General features: G+C 33.5%; 1 protein-coding gene and 1 non-coding gene across 5 annotated transcripts in view; both read left to right on the top strand.

The window, feature by feature from the left end:
• LOC105292391 (vesicle-associated membrane protein 714-like) overlaps positions 1–20,861 on the top strand; it is a 29,916-nt gene extending 9,055 nt beyond the window's left edge. For 2 of the 4 annotated variants that reach the window (XR_002780437.1, XR_002780439.1), the window contains exons 3-6: positions 2,372–2,470; positions 6,025–6,112; positions 8,001–8,159; positions 20,667–20,678. Coding sequence is in view for 1 of the 4 variants with exons in the window: in XM_011360597.2 (XP_011358899.1) it covers positions 2,372–2,470; positions 8,001–8,159; positions 20,667–20,804 (396 nt within the window). In the remaining 3 variants the exon portion in view is untranslated. Of the gene's footprint in view, positions 1–1,305; positions 1,500–2,371; positions 2,471–6,024; positions 6,113–8,000; positions 8,160–20,666 lie in introns of those variants that run through there. The other 2 variants (XR_002780438.1, XM_011360597.2) reach the window with 2 other exon arrangements.
• Positions 3,731–3,836, top strand: LOC111740007. Its single transcript, XR_002780442.1, has one exon. It is a non-coding gene; the product is annotated as a U6 spliceosomal RNA (small nuclear RNA).
• Positions 20,862–24,000: the final 3,139 nt, after the last annotated feature.

Raw genomic sequence — 24,000 nt, forward strand, 5'->3', positions numbered from 1 at the left:
CTTTCACATTCAAATCATATATACAACTTTCAGAGAGGTAGTATAATTAGCAACTCTTTTTCAGCAAACACTCCTCCCAACTTAGAAATAAAAATATTTTCCATTTGGGGATTTTGTGTATGAATCAATGTCATCATTATGAATATTCATAGCATATTGTATTTGTGATATGATATGAATACCCATCACCAAACTGCCCTCTATTTATATTGATAGGGCACATACTTTAAATTTTCTGCCTCTAGAATTATCTTTTCTACCTTTTTCAGAGATTTCTCATTCTCATACATATCCAGTTTAGCATTTGACTAGGTCTAGTGCCTTTTCACCATTTAGATATAGTGTTCAGAATAACTAGATTGAAGCCTAGCACCAGGCAACTATTTTTGTTGCCATATCCCTAGGTGTTCTGGATTGTTGGGCAGTAAAGATGGAGGCATTTTCCAGGACTCATCTAGCCTCCTAATATGTGACACTGAGAAGGCATTAATGGTCTAGAAGTCGAAGTGTTCAGGACAAGGTATACTTTAGCATGCTATAAGGGAGTTTAATTCCTCCTCCCCAATTCATCCTGTTTTCCAGAATATTTGGTATTGGCAGTTTACGGCTTTTAAATTCTAATCTATTGTGTGATAGAAAGCCAAGAAGCGCCAAAATTGAATATGTCTACTTTAAAATATAGGGATAGTAAAAATTAATGAACATAACATTTTCTCTTTGATCAGAATCTTGATTCAGTTTTGGAATATAAGTGAGTTTTATCAAAACCATTTCAAATATACATATTTATTAGGTTATTAGAGTTTTCTCTTTTTTTTATTAATTTCAAGTATACAGAACATTAGTTAGACATTTACATAGTTTATAAAACAATCCCCCTAATTGCTCCTTTTCTCCTCTGGTTTTCCACCTAGCCAAATATTAATGCTAACTGCATTCCCTATGCCGTGCTCCCCATCCCTGTGACCATCTATCACCTACTAATTTGTATTTCTTTAACCCTTCACCTCATTCTCCCAGATCCCAAACCCCACTTCCCTCTACCCATCACCAAACTGTCCTCTATATTTGTGAGTCTGTTTTTGATGAGTTTGTTCCTTTTGCTCCTTAGATTCTGCATATAAGTGAAATCATATGGTATTTCTCTTTCTCTGTCTGACGTATTTCAGAGTTTTCTTTCTTGTAACTTGTTTTTATTTATACAGTTTATTTTAAATACATATTCAAAGTTTATAGTTTTTTATTGAACACAATTTAATTTTTTAATATATGAAAGATTCTAATCTGATTATAAGTTATATAGCTTTTATGCTATTAATGAGAGTGTGAAAACAAAATTAAATTCTCTGCATGTGTACCTAATGTCTTCGATATTATGTAAATTAATGTATTCTTTTCAAAGCTTTATCTATCATAGTCTCTTTATCGATGGAATCACTTACCTATGTGCCTCAGATAATGCCTTGGATACTGTAACACCATCTGCATTTCTTAAAAGTGTAAGTAATTTCTTATACTACTTTAATAATTACCAATAGTTATTCTCCAGTCACATTAATGAATCATGCATATATTTCATTTGTTTAGTGTAACCAACTTCTTTTATTAACACAACTCAAACTGTAACATATATAGAATCAAGGATTATTAGGCCTAATATTGTCACTCTACAGTTAGGCCTAGACTATTGTTAGAGTCTAGATGCTAGTTAGAGTCTAGATGCTAAACACTGTTAGCCATTTAAATTGAATATACTCTAATTTTTTTTTCTTTGCCATTATGACAGAACATCCCAAGTTCACCACCTTTTCAAAACCAGATGACAGAATTGCTAACTACATAATTTTTCCCACTACTTCTGGGGAATACAACATTTAAATACAAACAATTGTCAGAATTCTTTCTTCAGACTTTGAAATGTCCAGTGCAACCCTAGGGTTTGAAAAATAATATCATGACATTTAGTTGGGATTGTTTTGTTATTACTGAATGGATTTTGAGGATAGGGGTAGGAGGGGAAATAAGCGTTAATTTCGAAAATTATCACAGACTCCCGTCTTTCCTTGTCTGCGAGTGGTGAACATCTGCTCTTCCTTGCAAGTCCTCACACATACTAAAGAATTAAGGTAGCACCTGCAGTCTCATGGTATGAGGATGTAATCTGTACTGCAGCAGTGGAGAAGACTGGGCAAGCAGTTTTCATAAATACTGCATCTTTAAATAGAAAGGACACCCTGCCACTACAAACCTAGAAATGTTCTGGTTTCTTTTATTTCAGGTTTCTGCCAGGCTGCTTCAAATAAACATGCACTCTGTAATTCCCCAGTTCAAATTATCTGCATAGCTTAAATCTTTTCATTCATTTTCCCAGGTTAGTGATACTTTTCTGAGGAATCCTTTGACGTCACAAGATCCGTTTTTTCCTTCAAATGCAGTTGCAGATTTTCAACAAGTATTAGGAAAGTATATGGTATGTAACCTCCAACTATATTCCTAAACGTTGTTAGTATTACAGCTTACAATTCAGAGGGGAATTATGAGTTAAGAGCTATAAAGATGAATAAGAACTGAGAACTTCTATCTCTATATGATGATAAGTAATGATATCCATGATACATTGATAAGTGAATAAAGCAAGCTAGTGAAAATTTGTATGGTATACTATTATTTATTTACCATTCTTATATGCAAGCATTTAAGAAGTAGGGAATAAATGCAAATGTATATATTTGTTTGCTTACAGGAAAAAAAGTGGGGGGAGGAGTGCAAGAGAAGGATAAAGCAAAAATTTTGCCTGTGTAGGGGTTGGGGGACAGGAATAGAAAATAGACCTCTCTGAATGAAATGTGTTTTACAAATTTGACTTGGGAACCATGTATATATTTTACATAATTTAAAAATACTATTAAATATTTAAAACATAGTCCCTGCTAAGTGAAATAAGACAGTCACAAAATGACAAATATTGTGCAATTCCACTTACATAAGGTACCTACCTAAAGTAGTCAGATCTATAGAAAATAGAATGGTGGTTGCCAGAGCCTAGTGGGAACAGAAGAGGAGGAGTTATTTAATGGGTAGAGTTTCAGTTTGGAGACATGAAAAAAATTCTGGATATGGATGGCGGTGATGGTTGCACAACAGTGTGAATATACTTACTGCCACTGAACTATACAGTTAGAAAAATCATTAAAATTATAAATTTTGTTATGTATATTTTATCATAATAATTTTTTAATTTTAAAAATTAATCCCTAAAACTCAAAGCAAAAAAAAAAAAAAAACTGTGTATTGAGTTGATAATGGCTTAAAAGACAATGAAAATTTATTTCAAGTGACTTTAAAACACAGTAATTTGATTGGGTATTCCTAGTGAGATCACACCCTAATGAAAAAAAGGACTCAAATAAATATTATGAATTGATCAATAGAACAGAATAGAGAGCCCAGAAATAAATCCATACCTATACGTCACTTAATATATGACAAAGGAGGCAAGAATATACAATGGGGTAAAGACAGTCTCTTCAATAAATGGTGCAGAAAAATTGGACAAATACATGCAAAAAAAAACTGGACCACCTTCGTATACCATATACAATAATAGTTATAAAGTCAAAGAATTAAGTAAAACCTTATAACCTAAATTTTAATTGAAAATTAAATATTAAAAATATGTAATTGAAAATGTACCACATGGTATATTTTCTCTTTAAAAAAAAATATTTCCGTGCTGACTTCAGGACACATATACTAAAATTGGAACGACACAGAGAAGATTAGTATGGCCCCTGCGCAAAGATGACACACAAATTCATGAAGCATTCCATGTTCTTACGGACCAACCTAAAGGTTATGCTCAGTGAAATAAGCCAGACAGAAAGATAAATACCATATGATTTTACTTATATATGGAACCTAAGGAGCAAAAAGAACAAACTAAAACAGATTCACAAATACAGAAGGCAATCTGCCAGAGGGGAGGAGGGTTGGGGAGCTGGGAGAAAGGGGTGAAGGGTTAAAGAAGTACAAATTAGTAGTTGATAGATAGATGGTTACGGGGATGGGGAGCACAGCATAGAGAATGCAGTCAGTAGTAATAAAATGGCTAGGTGTAGAGCCAGAGAAGAGAAAGAGTAATTGGGGGTCATTTCATAAACTATGTAAATGTCTAACCAATGTACTTTATACGTGAAACTAATAATAAAATAAAATTTAATAAGTAAGTAATAAACTTAAAAAAATGTATAAATCATTAAAGTAAGCTTAAAAAATTATAGCATTGTCCTTACTCTTTAACATACCAAACAATAAAATTCGTTAACAAAAGAAAAAAAAAAGTATTTCCTAGCATATCCACTAAAAAACCCAAGAACAATGGCCAATCCAGTAACAGCATACCCTTCACTGTATAGATTATAGTTTCTAAATACCATTTTACACTAAAAGGAACCTGATTCCTTATATGAGACAGAAAATATACGTCAGAAGCATTTTGTCATACCAGAAACAAGAAAGCTATCCAAGTTTATGGTACGCATGTCAAAAGACTTTAGGAGCCAACCTGAAGAGGCTGCCACTGGCCAGTGATGGAATAATTTGAATATCAAAAAGTATAATAACTGCAGTGGATTGTAGCACATCAAATATATTAAATTCAAGAGTCCCTAGATACTGCAAAAGGGGTGGGGAGAATGTCTTCTTAGTCAACTTTGAAAGATACCTCATCACTCTGAAAACCAACAAATGAATGGGTCAGGCATTTATTCTAATTTCCTATATGAACTATCCCTCAAAGGAACCAAATAGTTGATTGAGAAAAGATTTTTTGTTGTTGTTTTTATAGAAGTATTCCAGCTAATAAATAAAGAAGAGGTAATAAATATCACTGTTTTGCAATCCCTAATGAAATAATGGTTGTAGGCAATCACCATTAATGACTGACAAAAAATGAAGTGAAAAGCTGATGTGAAACTTCATAATGGATGAAATGGGCTCAAAACACCTAAACCCATTCCTAAGGTCACAGTAAGGGAGACAATCGACCAGCAGTTAACGTGTTTCCTGATGTCACTAAACGAGTAATATACAGCACACATCTGAGCTATGCTTACCCAAGACATCAAACCTGATTATGACTGAACCTTTAGATGTAAGTACCAGTTTACAGGAAGTGGATCAATGACCACGTTAAATGATAGCACAGCAATGCAATCAGCAAAATCTAGAAAATGAGAAACTCTATTAGACAAATGACCCAATTTCTTCAACAAATAAATTGTGGAAGGGGGGCAGTTAAAGAGAACCTATTGATTAAAAGAGACTTAAGACATCAGTATGTAGACTTTGTATCCTGATTCAACAAAACAACTAAAACTATGATTTGTTTTTGATAAATTTCTACGCAAACTGGTTATTTGATGATATTAAGGAATTTTTTTAGTTGTGGTAATGATGTTGTAGTTTTGTTTTTAAGAAAAAATGAAGCCATATCTTCTAGAGATAAAAACTGAAGCATTTACAGACTAAAAGAATATCTGGGATTTGCTTTAAAATAATACATTTGAGAAAGGGGTGGTTGGTAGTAGCATAGATGAAACATGATTGGCATTGATAATTTCTGAAACTATCTAATTAGTACATAGGAGTTCATTATACTATTCACTCTGCTTTTGTATATATTTGAACTTTTCTGTAATATTTTAAGTATACCTGTATTAGTTTTTTATTTATGTATGACAAATTACCACAAAACAGCACATATTTATTATCGCACAGTTCTTGTGGGTTGGGAATCAAGGCATGGCTCAACTGGGTTCTCCACTCAGGATCTCTCAAGACTGCAGTCAGTGTGTCAGCCAGGCCATGTTCTCACCTGGAAGCTCTAGGGAAGAATCTGCTTCCAGGCTTATTTGGATTGTTGCAGAATTCATTTCCTAGAAGCACTTCTAACCACTTCTGGTTTGGTGCTGCATCAATTCTTACTCAAATAAACTCTTAAAATTAAATTTTTTTTTCTTATAGCTGCATCAGGGATGCAGCTTTTTGCTGGCTGTTGGCTGGAGGACACCTACAGGTCCTTGAGACTGATAGCAGTTCCTTGCCACCCAAGGTGAGCATCTGCAACATGGCTGCGTGCTTCTTCAAAGGCCAGCAAAGGAATTTCTCTCACTCTAATCTGCTAAATATTATATAATGTGACATAATCACAGGAGTAACATTCCATCACCTTTGCTTCTATTAGTTAGAAGCAAATCACACTTAAGGGAAGGGGAATTTACAAGAATGTGACTTACTGGGGATTACTATAGGGTATGTCCACTACAATGCCTGACAAAATAACTAAGGATAGGTGCTTTTATATTAAATTTATACATTTTCTTATGAAGAATCCTGCAAATTCAAGACAACCAAAATATATTAACATATCTCCCTGAAAACTAGTTACTATGTGAAAATATGCACATTTTAAACAGTTAACACATCTGACATCAAAAAAATTTCTGTTTAACATTTAAAAGCTAACCTGGTAAGCTTTAAATCTGTAGAAAATGTTATAAAAGTTTTTGAATTTCTTATACTATAATTAACAAAATGCACACAGCTCAAAAAAAAGTTTTGAGAAATTTAAAAATATATGTATGTACCAAATGCCATTGAATGGACTATGAATATATTATCTTAACAAAACGTAGATGATCCTCTTAGACTAAAAAAGATTAAGCTTTTTAAAAAGGAGAGAAAAAGACAAGGAACAAAAAGAAAGATCAAAGACTAACCATCTTGATTAAATCTGCAAAGACCTTATTACCAAATATGTCATTAAGGAATGGCAAATTAAAGCAACAGTGAGATAGCACTGCACATCTATTAGAATGGCCAAAAATTCAAAATACTGACGACACCAAAGGCTGACAAGGATGTGGAGCAATAGAAACTCTTACTCACTGCCAGTGGGAATGCAAAATGGAACAGCCACTTTGGAGGACAGTTTGACAGTTTCTTACAAAACTAAACATACTCTAACCATACAATCCAGCAATCACTCTCCTTGGTACTTATCTGAAGGAGTTGAAAACATTTGTCCACATAAAAACCTGCATACAGATGTTATAGCAACTTTATTCATAATTGCCAAAATGTGGAAGCAGCCAAGGTATCTTTTCATACATGAGTAGATAAGTAAACTGGTGCATCCAAACAATGCACTATTTCAGCACTAAAAAGAAATGAGCTATTAAGCAATGAAAAGACATGGAGGAACCTCCAGTGTATATTGCTAAGTGAAAAAATCCAATCAAAAGGCTGCATACTGTATGATTCCAAATATTTGACATTCTGGAAAAGGTATAACTATGGAGACTGTAAATAGACCATTCTTTACTAGGGCTTAGGGAGAAGGGAGGCATGAATAGTGTGGAGCACAGGTAATTTTAAGGGCAGTGAAACTGTTCTGCCTAATACTGTAATGGTGAATACATGTCATTATACATTTGTCCAAACCAATTAAATGTACAATACCAACAGTGAACACTAATGTAAGCTATGGACTTCTGGTGATGATGATGCATCAGTGTAGTGTCATCCATTTTAACATATGTCCCACTGTAGAGTGGGATATGGATAGTGAAGTAGACCGTGCGTGTGCAGGGGATAAAGGGCATGTGGGAACTCTGTACTTTGCACTCAATTTTACTGTGAACCTAACACTGCTCTTTAAGGGAAAAAAGTCTAAATAAATAAACAATCTATATTTAAAAAAAAAAAAAAGCCATTCCCACAGTGATGAGAACATCGATATATCCCTCTCCCACCAACCCCTTCTTTTTGCAAGATTAAAGTGGGACAAATTGAGGCTCTTTATGATAAGATATCATAAGTTGATATCTTATGCCAAAATACAAGTGAGATATGCCTTTGACACTTTTATTCTAATGTGTACAATATAATAGATTTCATTTATAGAAAATAAAATTTGTATTATATTTCACTCCACATAGATGAAATACAATAAAAATCAAGATGACAGCTCGATATCCACACTGAGGAGTCAAGTAACTGATGTAAAAAATGTTATGTCCCAAAATATTGATAAAATATTGGAAAGCGAAGAACGATTGAATATCTTCACCGACAGAACAGGCGATCTCCAAACAACTGTGAGTGATGCACACCTGTCTTGGTATCCAAACAGTAATCTAAACCATAGGATTAATGCCCTTGAGACAAATCACCAAAAGCAAAAACATACCGTGGGTACTATGAGATAATCCTATGTCATCACATTATAGCTTTATCAAAAAATTATTGGAATACAACTAAAATATTTCTTTAAATTGTAAAACAATCCAAATTTTTAAAAAAACATTTAAGTAGAAGATGATTATTTGCATAACAGAAGGATTTATTACACTAAGAAACAGATTAGTCAACAAATAAATTGCAAGAGAAAAAAGAGAAAGAGAACTTACCAAAAAAATGGACTTAGAAGGTATAACAGTTAAATGTGTGGTCCTTAATAGATTTTGATTCAAACAAATTTACAACTTCATGAGACAATTAAATATTTGAACTCTGGCAGGATAGTAGATGACATTAAGAAATACTAACTTTTTAGGTGTGGTCATGGTATTGTAGTTATGTTTTTAAAGTAGTCATTATTTGTTAGAGATACACACTAAAATATGTATGAATAAAATTATGTAACATCTGAGGTATTTGCTTCAGAATAGTTCAAGAGTAGGGGAGAAGAATGGGGTATAAATAAAACAAAATTGGCCATAGATGGATGATTGTTAAAACTGGATGTTGAGTATATAAGGCTCATTATACTGTTCTGTCACCTTTTATATGTGTTAAAAATCCTCTATTAGAAAATAGTTTTAAAGCAATCACTAAGGATTGATTAGTTCCCTTAGAGCATTTTAAAATTTACTTTTACAGATCTTTTCTAGAAACAGCCACAATGTAAAGCAAAGTATACACACTTTACTCACCAAGTTCTATTGATTCTACCTCCTAAATCATTTTTGGTCTTAGCCTCATTTTTTCACTTTTAAAATCAATTTATTAAGGGATTAAGAAGTAAAAATTGGCAGTTACAAAGGGTTGTAAAAGGAATTAGTCAGTAATACTGTAATAACTATGTATGATGTCAGATGGGTATTAGACTCATTGGGGTGATTAACTTTGTAAGGTATAGAAATGTCTAACCACTAAGCTGTACAACTAAAACTAATATAATATTGAATGTCAACTGTAGTTGAAAGACAAAACAAAACAAAAATCTATTAGGTTATTATTTATATATAATAAATAACATTCACCCACTTTAAGTATGAGTTTGATGAGTTGTGGTAATTGTCTTCAGTTGTGTAACCACATTCAAATGATAGAATAGCTCTTTCATCCTAGAATCTTCCTCATGCTCTTTGCAGTTGACTCTCTCCCCACCCCTAACCCCAGCCAACCATTGATTTGCTTTCTCTCACTGTAGTGTTGCCTTTTATAGAACTTCAGATAAATAGAATTATATAATAGTCTTCTATATTTGACTTCTTTCACTTAGTGTAATGTTTTTGATAGTAACTCATTTTGTTGCATGTGTTAATATTTTATTCCTTTTCGTTGTTGAATATTATTCCATGGAATGGCTAAATCTCTTTTAAATCTACTTTCTGCCCATCCCAGTGCCACTCACTCTCTCACTCCAAGATCTGTTATCTCTTGTCTGACTATGGTAATCCCCGAATTTAATTGTTCTCCCTATTTCTGGTTCTCCTCCACTCCAGTCATCCTCCATACTGACACTAGAATATTTATTTAAATGGAAGTATGAGCATTTTCTATAGCCTTCTTAAAACATTCTGGTGGTACAGCTTTGTCCTCGCAGGGTAGAGTCCAACCTCTTTAATATAAAGAGCTTTATTCTGACTATATTGCCAGTCATATGACCCAGATATGCAGTTTATAAATCTCAGTAAGAAATTGTTTGTAGTTTGCAAAATACATGTTACATTATTTCACACCTTTAGACACTGTTCCCTCTCTTTTTCCTTGCCCTGGAAAACTTGCACTCACCCATCAAAACCCAACTCAAGACTCCTCACCAGGCTGTGTTTATCATTCAACAAATATCTGTTGAAGATCTACTGTCTGCCAGGCATTATCTAGGATTACAGTTGTACTTTATGAGTTACAGCACGAGTTCAGATAATCCTGTTCAAGCCATTTAAATTCATTCAATATTCATTAATAAACATTCCATAGAGCCTATTATGTACAAGATATTATGCTGATCATTTTCAGGAGTAAAAGAATAAAATAAGACACACAGTTTAATCTACTGCAGGAGACAGATTTATATAAACCTAACTGCAATATAAAGTATGTATTAGTGTCATAATAGATGGATAAAGCATAACAGCCAAACAGTGGAGAACTGATAGTATCTACAGTCTTACAGAGCATTTTGAAATTGCAGTCATAAAATTCCACAATTAATATTACCTCATTCTGTTATATTAGAAAGCATGTATGATATTTAAATACTGTGTGTCTCAGAGCCCATAGTTAGGAATCCCGAGAAAATTAAACTATTTTATTATGAAATATTTATTGCAAGCATGTAAAAAAGTTTTTAGAATAGTTAATAGCATTGTAATCATCAACCTGCTTTATCTGGTCTTAATATTTTGCCACGTCTGACTTGGCCTTTGTTTTTTAAAGAAGTAAAATTATAAATATAATTAAAGTCCTCTGTGCACCTTTCCCAAGCCCATTCCACTCCCTCACCAAAACCACTATTGTGAATTTGATATGAATCATTTGTATGCATTTTTTTATTCCTCTGCTATATATGTATAGTTAAATATGTATCTATTATTGGTTTGCATTTTTAACTTTATGACATTATAATTAATGTACATATCCTTCTGTGACCTGAGTTTTTAATTCAACATTGTTTTTGAAATGTATTCATTTTGATACACTTCGCTCTGATTTATCAATTTAATTTCTGACAGCATATCATTACTATTTTAAAAAGTTATTCTTTCTCCTTTTAATAAGCATTAATGTAGACTACAGCTTTTCTTTATTATGAACAGTACCGCATTGAACGTCTTTGTACATGTCTCTCAGTATACTTTTACAAAAATGTTTCTAGGACAGTGGTCTATAAAATTTTTTGATCATGCATATTCAAAAAATCTTAAGAATGCATTTAAACATTTATAAATTATATATATTCTTCTATAAGATATATTAAACATACAAAAACTAGAAATTAAAAGAACAAAGTAAAGATTAAATAAAATTAAATAATTTGTTTTAAGAAAATTAAAACTTTCCAATTAAGAAAAATATTCATAATGTATTTTAATGATAGTCATGTGATAAAAAATCAAATCTGAGTACAAATCACTATTTTTTTATCTCTAAATATGATGATAGAGTACTTAACCTAGAAGCAGAGATCTATCCCCTTTACCATTTTATGTTTGCCTTACGTGTATAATTTTAATTTTTATCTGATTACAGAGCCACATGTCTACTTTTTAGTTTAGTTAAAACTAAATAATATTACTCATAAATTCACTTACCCAAATGCATGTAAACTGCAGGAATTGCAGTACACTATGAGGAAATGAATAAAGGAGTATGCAGTGGTCAACTCTTCATCTCTCTACCCCCAAACACCTTAACTTTCATAATCTACTATCTTATATACACACCTAGAGGAGGTGTCACTGTCTATCCATATGTTAAGCATTAATACATTTTCATTTCCTTATTTTTTAGATTAAAATAGAGGTTCTAATATTATTTTTCAGCTCTCCTTATCTAATGTCACCCCTTGGGGTGCTCGATGCATCTTCTGTAACCCCTTGGGATCATCTTATGTAACCCCTTGGGGTGCTCGATGCATTTTGGAACCCTCACTGTATACATAGAAATGGGATTGTTGGATCTTAAAATGTATGCCCCTTTAAACATTTCTAAATTGCTCTCCAAAGTGTTATGCCAGGTTATGCTTCCATCAGTAGTATGTTATGAATTCCTATTGCTCCACATTCTTTTCAATACTTGGGATTATGAGATTATAAATTTTAACAATTCAGTGGGGGGAAAATAATTATTGTCTTAATTTGTATTTCCCTAATTTTGAATAACAGTGAGCAGTATTTATTTATATTAACCATTAGAGTTTCTTCTGTGAATTTTCTGTTGATATACTTTGCCCATTTTGCTAATGGGGCTTTTTTATCTTTTTTAATAATTCGTACTATATAAAATATGAATTTATACTATTAGAATAAAGAATGAGTATACAATTCTTCTTCCTAATGCTTAGTTGTATAAAGGAGAAATATGTTCTCCCAGTATGTAGCTTGACTTAATTTTATATATATTTTCTTTTAGGAGGGAAGTCTTTAACTTTCATATAGGCAAATGTATGTCTTGCCCTTCGTGGTTTATGCTTTCTGCATTTCATTTAAGAATTCCTTCCCTTCCCCAGGTTACAAAGATACTTTTGTCTCACTTGTCTAAAAGTTTTAAATTCTGCTTCTTAAACATGGGTCTTTAAAACATGGAATTTTATATTTGCATATAGTATGAGGTAGAAATCAAATTCTATTATTTTCTATTTGAATAACCAGTTGCCCAAACACCATTGACTAGCTCAGCCTTTCCCATTTGGGTTGTAATGCCATCCTTGTCATATGTAATGTTTTCATATGTGAATGGTTTTTATTCTTTTGGTTTTTATATATTTTATTCTACTGGTCTAGTTCTATATCTGTGGGCTAGTTTCAGTTACTGTGGTTTATAAGTTTTAACATCTTATAAGAAGTCTTAATATCTTATAGGACAAATTTGTCTACTTTTTATTTTTTGAAAATTGGTGGCTAGGCTTTTTTCTCTTTCAATGAATTTTAGAATGTACATTTCAAGTTCCACACACAAAAAAATTGGGGGGATATTAGCTGTAATTATATTAATATGGTGAGAACTGACATCTGTAAAATATTATTTCCATCTCTGAACATGCTATGTCTCTTCATTTTTTTAGGTCTCTTTCAAAATCTTTCAATAGAGTTTCATAAATTTTCCCATACAGGTCTTGTAGACTTTTGATGAGATTTATTCCTTGACATCTTACCATTTTTGTTGCTATTGTAAATGATATCTTTAAACTATATTTTTGAAAAGATTTTTGGTTAACAGGAATACAATCAATTTTTGCATAATAATTTAGTATCACAAATCTTGCTGCACTCTTTTCTGATAATAGTTTGTCTATGAATTTCTTTGTATTTTCTACATAGAAATTCTATCATATAAATAATGACTGTATTCTTATATAATTTTGCTTATCTTACAACCGTATCTAGGACCTCTAATAAATTTTTGAATAGAAATATTGATATCTAAAATACTTGTTTTATTCTTGATTGAAAATGAATATTTCCAGTGCTTCCCAATTATTAAATTTACATTCAGATTTTAAGATACCTTTTAACATGATATAAAAGTCCCTTTCTGTTTCTCATTTGCTAAGAAACTTTATCGTGAAAGGGGATTGAATTTTATCAGATGCTTTTTTTCTACATTGAGATGACTTTTCTTCTTTAACCTGTTAATATGATGAATTGCATATTAAATGTCTCTTTGTGTTGTTGCATTAATGTTATTGTTTTATCATTGCTGCTGCAAAGACTGAATTCAACAATGTATAAAAACTATATACTATGTATTATGTGTGGTTATGTTCTCATATAATTATTTTAGTCTGTCCTCAAGCTTTTTTTTTTTTCAGTCTTTTCAAGGACCAAACTTTGGTTTATTTATAATTTTGTTCAAAACTTAATTGATTTCCAACCTCTTTGCTTCTAGTCATTTCCAAGTACTTGTAGCCACATGAAAAGTTCTCTAGATATAGTTCTTTGCTTCCTTGTCTTCATGCCTCCCTCTCAATTTAAAGGCAGTACCTTGAGCCATTAGGCTTGGAAGCTTATATCCTTAAGCTGCAAGGCAGAATCTTTTTTTTTAATTAAGGTAAAATTCACATAACAAATGAACATTTTAAAGTATACAATTTAGTGGTGTTTAGTACATTCACAATGTTATATAGCCATAACCTCTATCTAGTTTGAAAACATTTCCATCACCTCAAAAAGAAACCTCATACCCATTAAGCAATTACTTCCAGCCCCTGGCAACCACTAATCTACTTTCTGTCTCTATGAATTTGCCTATTCTGGATATTTCATATAAATGGAATTATACAATCTGTGATTGTTTGGCTAATTTTACTTAGCAATCTGTGATTGTGTTTGGCTAATTTTACATTGTACCATGTTTCAGTACTTCATTCCTTTTCATGGCTGAATAATATTTCATTGTATGGATATACCACTATTTGTTTATCCACTCATCAGCTGATGGACATTTGGGTCGTTCTGCCTTTTGACTACTGTGAATAATGCTGCTATGAATGTTCTCATACAAGTTTTTGTGTGAATACTTGTTTTCATGTATATACATAAGAATAGAATTGCTGGATCATAAGGTAATTCTTTGTTTAATAGTTTTGAGGAACTTCCAAACTATTTTCTACAGTGGTTGAACCATGTTACATTCCCACCAGTAATGTAAGAGGATTCTGGTTTTTCCACATCCTTTCTAACACTTCTTTTCCATTTTTTTAAATTATAGCCATTCTACTGGATATGAAGTGGTATCTCATTTTGATTTGCATTTCCGTAATGACTAATGATGTTGAACATTTTTTCATGTGCTTATTGGCCATTAGTATATCTTATTTAGAGACAGTCTATTCAAGTTGTTGGCCCATTTTTTAATAGGTTAGAGACAGTCTATTCAAGTTGTTGGCCCATTTTTTAATAGGTTAGAGGGGTTTTTTGTTATTGAGAAAGGGCAGAACCTTAATGGGCATTTGTCATTAAAAAACCTTTTCGATCTTATTTCCTCTTGTTTGGGGGGGTGAAAAAAACTATCAACTTTCCAATCTTTCAGTGTTCTACATTTCTTCATCCTCTCTTTTCCTTTCCTTTTGCAAACCAATCAATTGTTGCCTTGCTAAATGCAACCAGTAACAAGAACTCACACTACTATTGTTTTCCAACCTTTTTTCCTAAAGTGAAAGACTCAGGTAGGTAGTCTTCCCTCCAAGTTACCACAGGTGATGTTTTGGAAAATATTTTACTCTCCATAGCATAAGTCTTTATCTTTCTAGCCTCTAATATCAGTTTCTTCACTGCCTATCACCTGATGGTTAACCCACATGTTTTAGAATTTTGTAATAACATCTCATCCTACTACCAATTTCGGTATTAGGGAAACACTAGCTGTAACAACATACAAGTTTTCAGTGTTTTAAATTCAATAGAGGTTTGGTTTTTTTGGCAGGTTTTTCCATGGGCAGACTTCCATATGGTAATCCAGGAACCCAAGCCTTTTCCATTTTATGACTGCCAATTTCCTTGGGCCGCTGAGTTTTTCAATTTCAGATGGCAGTTAGTTAAACAGGGAGTGAAGGACACAAAGTTGCTTATAGCCACTTCAGTCCAAAAGTATCACTGTTGCAGCCTTTTGCCAGCAACAACTCTACATTATGGAAGGGGAATTCAAGTCTTCACTTTATCACATCTGCATTAAAGGAAATTCTAAAGGCAGTAGTAGAATGTGAAAAATGATCTCACATGAAAATTCTGAGTTTCAGTGAGAAATAAAGAGCAAAGCAAGTGGTAACAGTGTTGCTAACACTAAATAAATATCGACTACAATATATGTGGTGAGAAGTAGTTGGATTGTGGATATATTTTGAAGATGGAGCAAACTGCAGTTGGTGATTGGATTGGCTGTGTGGTCATAGAGTCAAAGAAGTCTCCAAAGCTTTGAGCCTAGTTAACAGGAAGGATGGAAATTCTGTATAGTTCCGTTACTCTCTGGTGAGCCCATGGCTTAGCCTGCTGTCCCTGTGAGCACTAAAATCCTAAGCCTTGGATTACAGAGGCCAACATCATCATCCTCCCAAATCCAGAGGAGCTGAATCGTCAGTGCAATTTCTCACTGCTTTCCTAAGTTCCTGCCCCTGGCCTTACTCTCACTTTCTTCCAAGTTCAGCTATGCATTTAAACATTTGCTTCTTATGTTTTATCTAGCATTTCTGAGTAGTAATAGTGGCAGGGTTATGGAGTTACATAATCTATCATATCGCCAGATCTATTACTTTTTTATTATATGTCTCGTGGGAAAAGAAGCAACATCTAAATCTCAGAAAAATCATAGCAAAAAACATGAAAACTTATTTCACTATACTGCCTTACCTTCCAAACAAATCCCACTTTTATGTGTACATTGTATTTTCATGATTACATGTAGAAAAAATGATTTCCTCTTTGAAGCCAGTTGAGTAGAAGCAGCTCAATAAAATGTGAAGTATTTTACAATTTTTCTCACATTATTTTCACACAGCACATAATCACTCTATTTTTGCCTAGCTAAATTAGTTTTCTCTATCTCTTTTCTCTTGGTCTTTTTGTAAAAGACTCTATTGGATGTTCTTCAAAAGCAGATGTGGTGTTTAACAAAAAGTAGGCCAATGAGCTTTCTTTTAGTCTGCCTACAGATAAGTATGGGTCATGGATTTTAACTTGGCATATTAAACATATACATTTATCTTGATATGCTCTCAAAACTCCAATAAAATGGTAGGTAAAACAATAATTAGAGATTTTAATGTATAAAGTACTAGGATAAAAAAAAACTAGAAAAGACAACAATTAAGAAATATCAACAATTTTGGAAGCTAGAACATGGATTATCAGTAATTGTTAGTCTCAGTAGAGCAGTAAAAGCTTGAAACTTAAGCTTGTAAGGAGGAGATGACATTAAGATGCAAACTGATCCAGGCCACAGAACCTTGGAAAGGATCAGAAATTGGAGACACATGGTACTTCTAAAAGAAGACATGCCGTTTGGGTCTAGAATGAAGAGACTGGGTATAAAGTCTTTAAAAAGAATGTTACTTGTATAGCCACGTCCTCACTTTTTACAACCACATTGCTTCTTCTCCTTATCCCTGACAAAGGATTATAAATTTTGTTATTTTAAAGCAGTAGACTGGAGATGTTCTAAACTTAGACACCAGGTGCAGTTGAATCCCAAGTGACCATCATATTAAAATCAGATGGACAAAGTGAAAATCTGCATCCTGAATATGGTGACCACTCCCCAACATCTCTCGACTGGGAAAACTGACAAGACCAATGGAAAAACAACAACAGAAAAAACCTACAGATACTGACCTACAAATATTGACGCATTCTCCTAATGAAATGGTCAGGTCCACACCACAGTATCCTATAGTAAAGCCCACCAAATGACAGCCTTCATTGAGTTTCCAGTCATTATTTTAGTAAATCAATAACAGATCATGAGAGGAAAGTTTCTATAACTAAAATATATATAAAGAAACAGGGAAAAACTACAACTCAGGAAAAACATAATGCAGAAGCAAAAAAAGTGTCATTAAAAAAAATTTCTAATGTTTTGAGAGAATAATACATCTCTGAAACAAGAACAAAAAGCTATATAAAAGCTTATTTATAGGGGAAAAAAGATCTTTTGGAAATAAACAGTAAATTTAAATTCGATAGAAGTATTATAATGTAAAGTTGAGATATTCTCACAGAAAGTAGAGCAAAAAGAGAGAGAGGACAAAATCAGTCTAAGAGGTCCAACATATGAATAACGGGAGTTTCAGAAAAATAAAATGAAGGAATCAAAGGGGAGAAAATCAGTAATAAAAGAAAAATTTCTAGAACTATATGAGTTTCCAGATTCAATGAACAAAAACAAGGACCACAGCAGGACATGTAATTTTGAAATTATATAACATTAAAAAGGAAGAGAAGATTCTAAAGGCTTTCAGAAAAAGAGAAAACACAGACTTGGCAATTAGAATAGCATCAGATTTCACAATAGCAAGGTATGGGTGTTAAAAGAAAAATGAAGGAATGCTCTCAAAATTCTGAGGGAAAATGATTTCTACTAATTGCTATACCCAATCAAATTACAAATTAAATGTAAAGGTAGAATAAAGACATTTCTAGGCACGTAAGTTCTCAGAAATATATCTCCCACTCACCCTTTCTAAGGAAGTTTTTGGCAAATATTTTGCACCAATAAGGGAAAAAATCAAGAAAGAGGAAAATGAGATTAAGAAAACAGAAGGCCCAACACAAGAGACGCATTCCCAGGATATTGGTGAAGAAAGATCCCAAGATTAAAGCTATATAGTAAACCTAGAGGCCAACCAAACCATATTCGAGCAAATGAAAAGGCTCTGTGATGAACGTCAAGATAAAACAGGTGGATTCAACACAGGAGCAATCAAAGGAAGGATATTTTTCAGCTCCTTTGGAGAGTTTGGGAATGAATTTATGGCAACTAACAATTGAAAAGATTTTGTTTAACTGTCTACCTACTATAAGCTCTAGAGAAACCAGAAAATTATACATTAAAGGCAATGTAATCAAATACACTCCATGGCTCAGCAAATATTTACAATGTTTTAGTTAAACAAAAAGGATAGGAAAGAAAGGAAAGGTGTGTGTGGTGGGGTTGGGGATATAGTAAGAATTATATTTTCTGTAGCTAGAAACAGAAAAATCAAGAAATATATGCTTTCTAGTAACGCAGAGGAAAACAAACACCAGGAAGAAAAATAAACAGCTAATGAGGCACATTCAACCAATATTTATTGAGCACCCACTGTATGTCGAATACTGTCAGCGTTTCTCAACCTTGGCACATTTTGGACTGGGTAATTACTTGTTCCAGGTGGTAAGGGTAAGGGATTGTCCTATGCATTGTAGGATGTTTAACAGCCCATTAGATGCCAGTAGCAGCCCCCTGCAGTCATGACAAAATGTCTCTTGACATTGCCAGATATCCCCTGGAGGGCAAAATCACCCACCAGTTGAGCACCACTGTTCCAGGTAACAGGGATACAGCAACAACAACAAAAAAAGCTGAACATAATTACTTCAAAAATAGGTTTGGGGTGTGAAGGAGTAGGGCAGTAGAATGCCATTTTTATTCGTAAGCCTTGTAGAATTCTGACTTTTCAAACTGTATTTGCACATTACATTAATAAAAGCAAGCAGGTAATCTAAGAGAAGAACATAGTCTGCTTATACCTTAATTGAATATTTCTACACAAGGCAGTAGTCATGCAATTGCAGATTTGAATTCCAGTTCCACCACTTACTAGCTATATGACCTTAGACTAGTAACTTAAAACCTTTGAGCTTCATTTTCTTCAATACTGTAAAATAGGAATACTCACCAAGGTTATTATGAGTATTGTGTATTATGCAAAAATACATATAATGTGTGTCATAAAGTACCTGCATTTAAAGTATTCAATAAAATACAGCTTCCTGGAAAGTACACCTACTCACTAGTTTCCATATGCCAGATCCTTTGGAATAACTAACAGCATCTTGAGTATATAAACCTGGTGCTCTTATAACTTGTCATACATTAGAGTCATGAGGCCATCTGAGTAGAATACTGGGACCCATGCCATTTATAGCATGCACTGTAATCATATACCTTTGCTCTTGAAAACTCACCGTATACGCTGAGAATAAAGAATCTGATCTGATGCATGAATAAAGTTAATTGAAATATGCTGCAGTTTTACCTCTTATCCAAGTGTCAGACAGCAGAAGTCCATGTAAGCATTAAGCAATTCATTTGATCATGGCTATGAGAAATTTATACACATTTAAAACAAAAAGGAGTGGACCAAATGGAAATAAAGCTTTTTGCAGCATGAAATATATATATAAGATTTTTACAATTTTGTGTGGACTTGTTTCATTTCTTCCCACTGCTCCTTGAATGCTTTCAATAATATTTTCCATGTTAATAAAAGTGATCTATTTTATTTAGGTTTAAGATATGAAACTTCTGTATCATTAAATTCTTAAAAAAATCCATCTCATTATTCACTAAAAATATAATGGCATAAATTATTCACATAGTAGTCTAGATATATTATCTCAATCCTCACAGTCTGGGCTATAACAGTTATCACTGTCCCCACTTAATATACTTGTTAATTCGAGATATTAATTGAACACTTCACCTGCTCTATAGCATGCTCTCTTGGGAATATAGCAGTGAAAAAACCCAGCCTTCATAGAGCTTATATTGACAAACTATAAGTAAAATTTACATGATGTTAGATAAGTGCTTTGGAGAAAAAATAATGTATTGAAGGGGAATAAGGCTTCTGGGATGTAGATATGGGGTTAGCAATTTTAAATAGGGTTGTAACAGATAGCGGCATTTAAGTAAAATGAAGATGAGGAAACAGGCTCAAAGTAACTTGTTCGAGGTCACAAAGTTAATAAAGCTAAGAAGAGTACAGCTGAACACAATAAGGAAAGCACTTGAAATCTTGGTGCATCGTTTTATAAAAGCTGTTCAGCTCTATTGAGACTTTTTGGGACTGGTCAAAACCAAACTAAAAATCTGTTCTTTTAGATAGCTCTAATAAGTACTGAAGTGTGCCCATCAATGCAGAATTGAAAACATTAAATTTGTGCTTATTTTCATTTCAGGCCAAAGACTCCAAGAAAAAAAGAAAGACTCTTAGGAGGATATGGTGGAAACATTTCAAAAAGGTCATAATCATCACCGTGGCAATTCTCCTTTCAATCATCATCATCCTTTTAAGTACAAATGTAATACCAACCTGACCCTTCCTCTCCCGACCCCCAACAGATATCAATAAATTGTTGTTCTACAACCGACAATCATGAAAGCATTCTGTAGTAACAGGACTGGAGAAAGGGGGGGTTGAAAGTATTTCTTTGTCCCTTTAGTGTCCCTTGATTCTTGTCATTGTACTTCTTTCATTTTCCATAATCCTGTTTATTTCCACTGCTCCACCACTTCCCCAGCTTCTCTTTTCAAGAGCACAGACCTTGGAATCAGACTGTCAAGGTTCAACTCTCTGCTCTGCCACCTACCATCTAGGCATCTTTGGACAAGTTAGTTAACCTGTGCCCATTTCCTCATCTGTCAAATGGAGCTAATAATACCACAGTTTTATCATGACTACCACATAGTAAATATTTAATTGTTAACTATTACTTAATAGGAATAGATGGTAGTATTAATGGCATTGATTAAATCTCTATGCTCTTACTCCTTACTCAGAAATGACCTTGACCTTAAAATTCTCTTGGAAATATAAGAATCTAAACCTGAGTACAGTCCAGAGATACACATTCACCTCTACATATTTTCATTTGAAGTGAAAATTCAAGCCATTGTTTTATATTAGGTGTTTCCATGAATAAAGATAAAAAAATTGAAAAGCCTATCATTTCTGTAATAAATGAGTTTGTCTCCCTGTCTTGCTACCCTAACAGACTTAATTTTTGAGTGCTCAAGTTCATCCAATAACTTCAGATCACTAAGATTCCCGGTAACCAAAGCATGCACCTTTACTTTGCAGCTTATAAAGAGGTTTCCTGAGTTCTAGTCCTTAAGTGGGAACTTCAGATATAGTCAGTTTTAAAAATCATTTAGTGATCCATGAGGAATAAAAGATTAGAAAAGGGATTCCTTCCTGCTAGATAACTTATACTAATTCTGATAAGGATCAAATATCAGCATTTTAAATAGGCTCCAATTCCTCTAGCATGGTATCACCTTTCCATTCACAAAATATTTTTAAAGGATTTTAAGTGTTAGAAACTTTGGAGTTTCTTAATTTATTCTCAGGGAAAAAAATAGGTGATCTATTGAATATGTACTCTGACACAATGTACTAAGTGCTTTGGGGGGATGAGTGTCATTTAATTTTACAATGACATAAAAAGGTAAAAACTTAAGTTAGCATAATGTAAAGCACAAAGAACAAGTTGGCACATAAATGCTATGAAAATATTCATGTTATCATTTTTAAGATAAAAAAGCAAAGTTAAATGACATGTCTAAGATCACACAGCTAGGATCTGAGATTTTACTGATTCAAGTACTGTGGTATAAGGCCATTAAACCCATGTTTAATTCAGTGTATATTATCTGACCCTTTGTGGGCCAGATAGGTCACATCAGTACCATTCTGCCTTTTCCAGGTTGGCAGGATTTTTCGGGGGGGGGGGGGCAGAGACAGAAATTTAAAGAATATTGTGAATAGAGGAATTGTCATTTATTTTACTGCCATTATTTTTGAAGCTCTATAAAATTTGCCTAACATTTGTGTAATTTATAATTACATACAAAACAATACATTTGTGTCCTGGGTGCCAGTGAATACTAGCATATTTATTGCTGCAAGACATCAAACTTAAAGATACCTAATCGCCCCCAATTTTAAATATTAGGATGTGAAGACCCAGAGCCTAAAAATCAATGTACCTTTGCAAGCTCCTGTCCACTTGCAGCATGTTTAAAAGCAGAGGCTGTCACCCTGTTTCTGGGCAACAAGTCCACATAATGCCTGTTTTCCTAGTTTGTCTTAGTTTTTGAGATGACTTACATTTTTATGAACTATTGCAAGTTACCAGGAAGAAAAAGAAACCACTCCTCATTTAGTAGGGGGTTTCTCTATTTGTTCGACATACCTGAGTAGAAGCAAATATTGAGGGAATCTTATATCTTCCATTATGCATTCAAAATTTGAGCTCCTACTCTGTACCAAAATAGTTCTAAAACATTAGCATTTATTCTAAGTTACCACATTGATAGAAATAACCGATGTTTGAGAAATTCATGGCTGTTTATAAAACTGTAAGCAATGGTCCTAATCCTTAAGGGAAGTACACATACAGTTGAAGAGGCAAGACCAATAAAAATCATAAACGTTAAATAAAACATTTAGTTCAGTGGTGCATCGAGTGGTACAGGATTCAGGAAAGATAATGGTCAACACCAGCTCGAGTCACTGAGGAAGATTTCATGGGTTTTAAGTGGGATGGGCACTGGATCTCATTAGAAATCCAGTTTATCTCAATAAGGCAGTACAGTCATCAGTAACAATTAAGTTATTGAGCATCTACATGCCAGTAGCTATTTAAGTACTTTAGAGTTTAATCCACCTAACAACCCTGAGATAGGTACTGTATTTCCATTTTACAGATGAGAAAACTGAAGCACAAGACACATCACTTGCCCCAGTCCACTAGGCTAGTAAGAGATCGAAAAATGAAGACACTGCTTGCTGTGGGTGGTAAAGATGGACTAGACCTTGAGAGTTCAATCACACATTCAAATGGCCTTCAGCAGAGCTCAGCCTTGGTTCTCTTCATTTCCCACTCTCAAGGGTACTTTTTTCACTCTCATGATGTTGCCTTCTCCAGAATTAACCTCTTCTGAATTCCAAACCACTTCCCAACTCTCTATTGGATATACCCTCCTGGGTATCATGCAAAACACCTCAAATTTTAAATCCCAAAACTATACATTCTTCCTCCTTTCCTGCAAAACTGCTTATTTGGCCTAATTTCCTCTATGAAGGGAATCACAGCTACTCTGGAATCTAGATGTTTTAGCTTACCTTGGCTCCTCTCCTCTTCTTCCCAAATTTACTCACCAAAATCACAGAGCTTCCTCAAATTTCCAGATGGTTCACAGCCAGAGAAGCCCAAAAGAGTTATACAAACTAAAGTAGGGAGTCTCTGCAGGTGCCCAGGCAAACTTCAGAAAGAGCACTCATCTCATGGTGGATGCTATGTGTGTCTACTCCCCAGTCTGGCCACATTGTACTCTTCGTATTCACTCCCCAGCACATATAGGCATTAACATTTGATACTGTTTCATATGCATTACTTCCATATTTCTTAAACAGTCATTGCAATAAATATAAAGCTTTAGTTTTCAATCATTAGTATCAGAATCACCTGGGGATCTTAAGTAATACAGATGCCTGGGCTCTAACCCTGA

The sequence above is a fragment of the Pteropus vampyrus genome, unplaced genomic scaffold, assembly GCF_000151845.1.
Source record: "Pteropus vampyrus isolate Shadow unplaced genomic scaffold, Pvam_2.0 Scaffold56, whole genome shotgun sequence".
In the NCBI taxonomy this organism is placed as follows: Eukaryota; Metazoa; Chordata; class Mammalia; order Chiroptera; family Pteropodidae; genus Pteropus; species Pteropus vampyrus.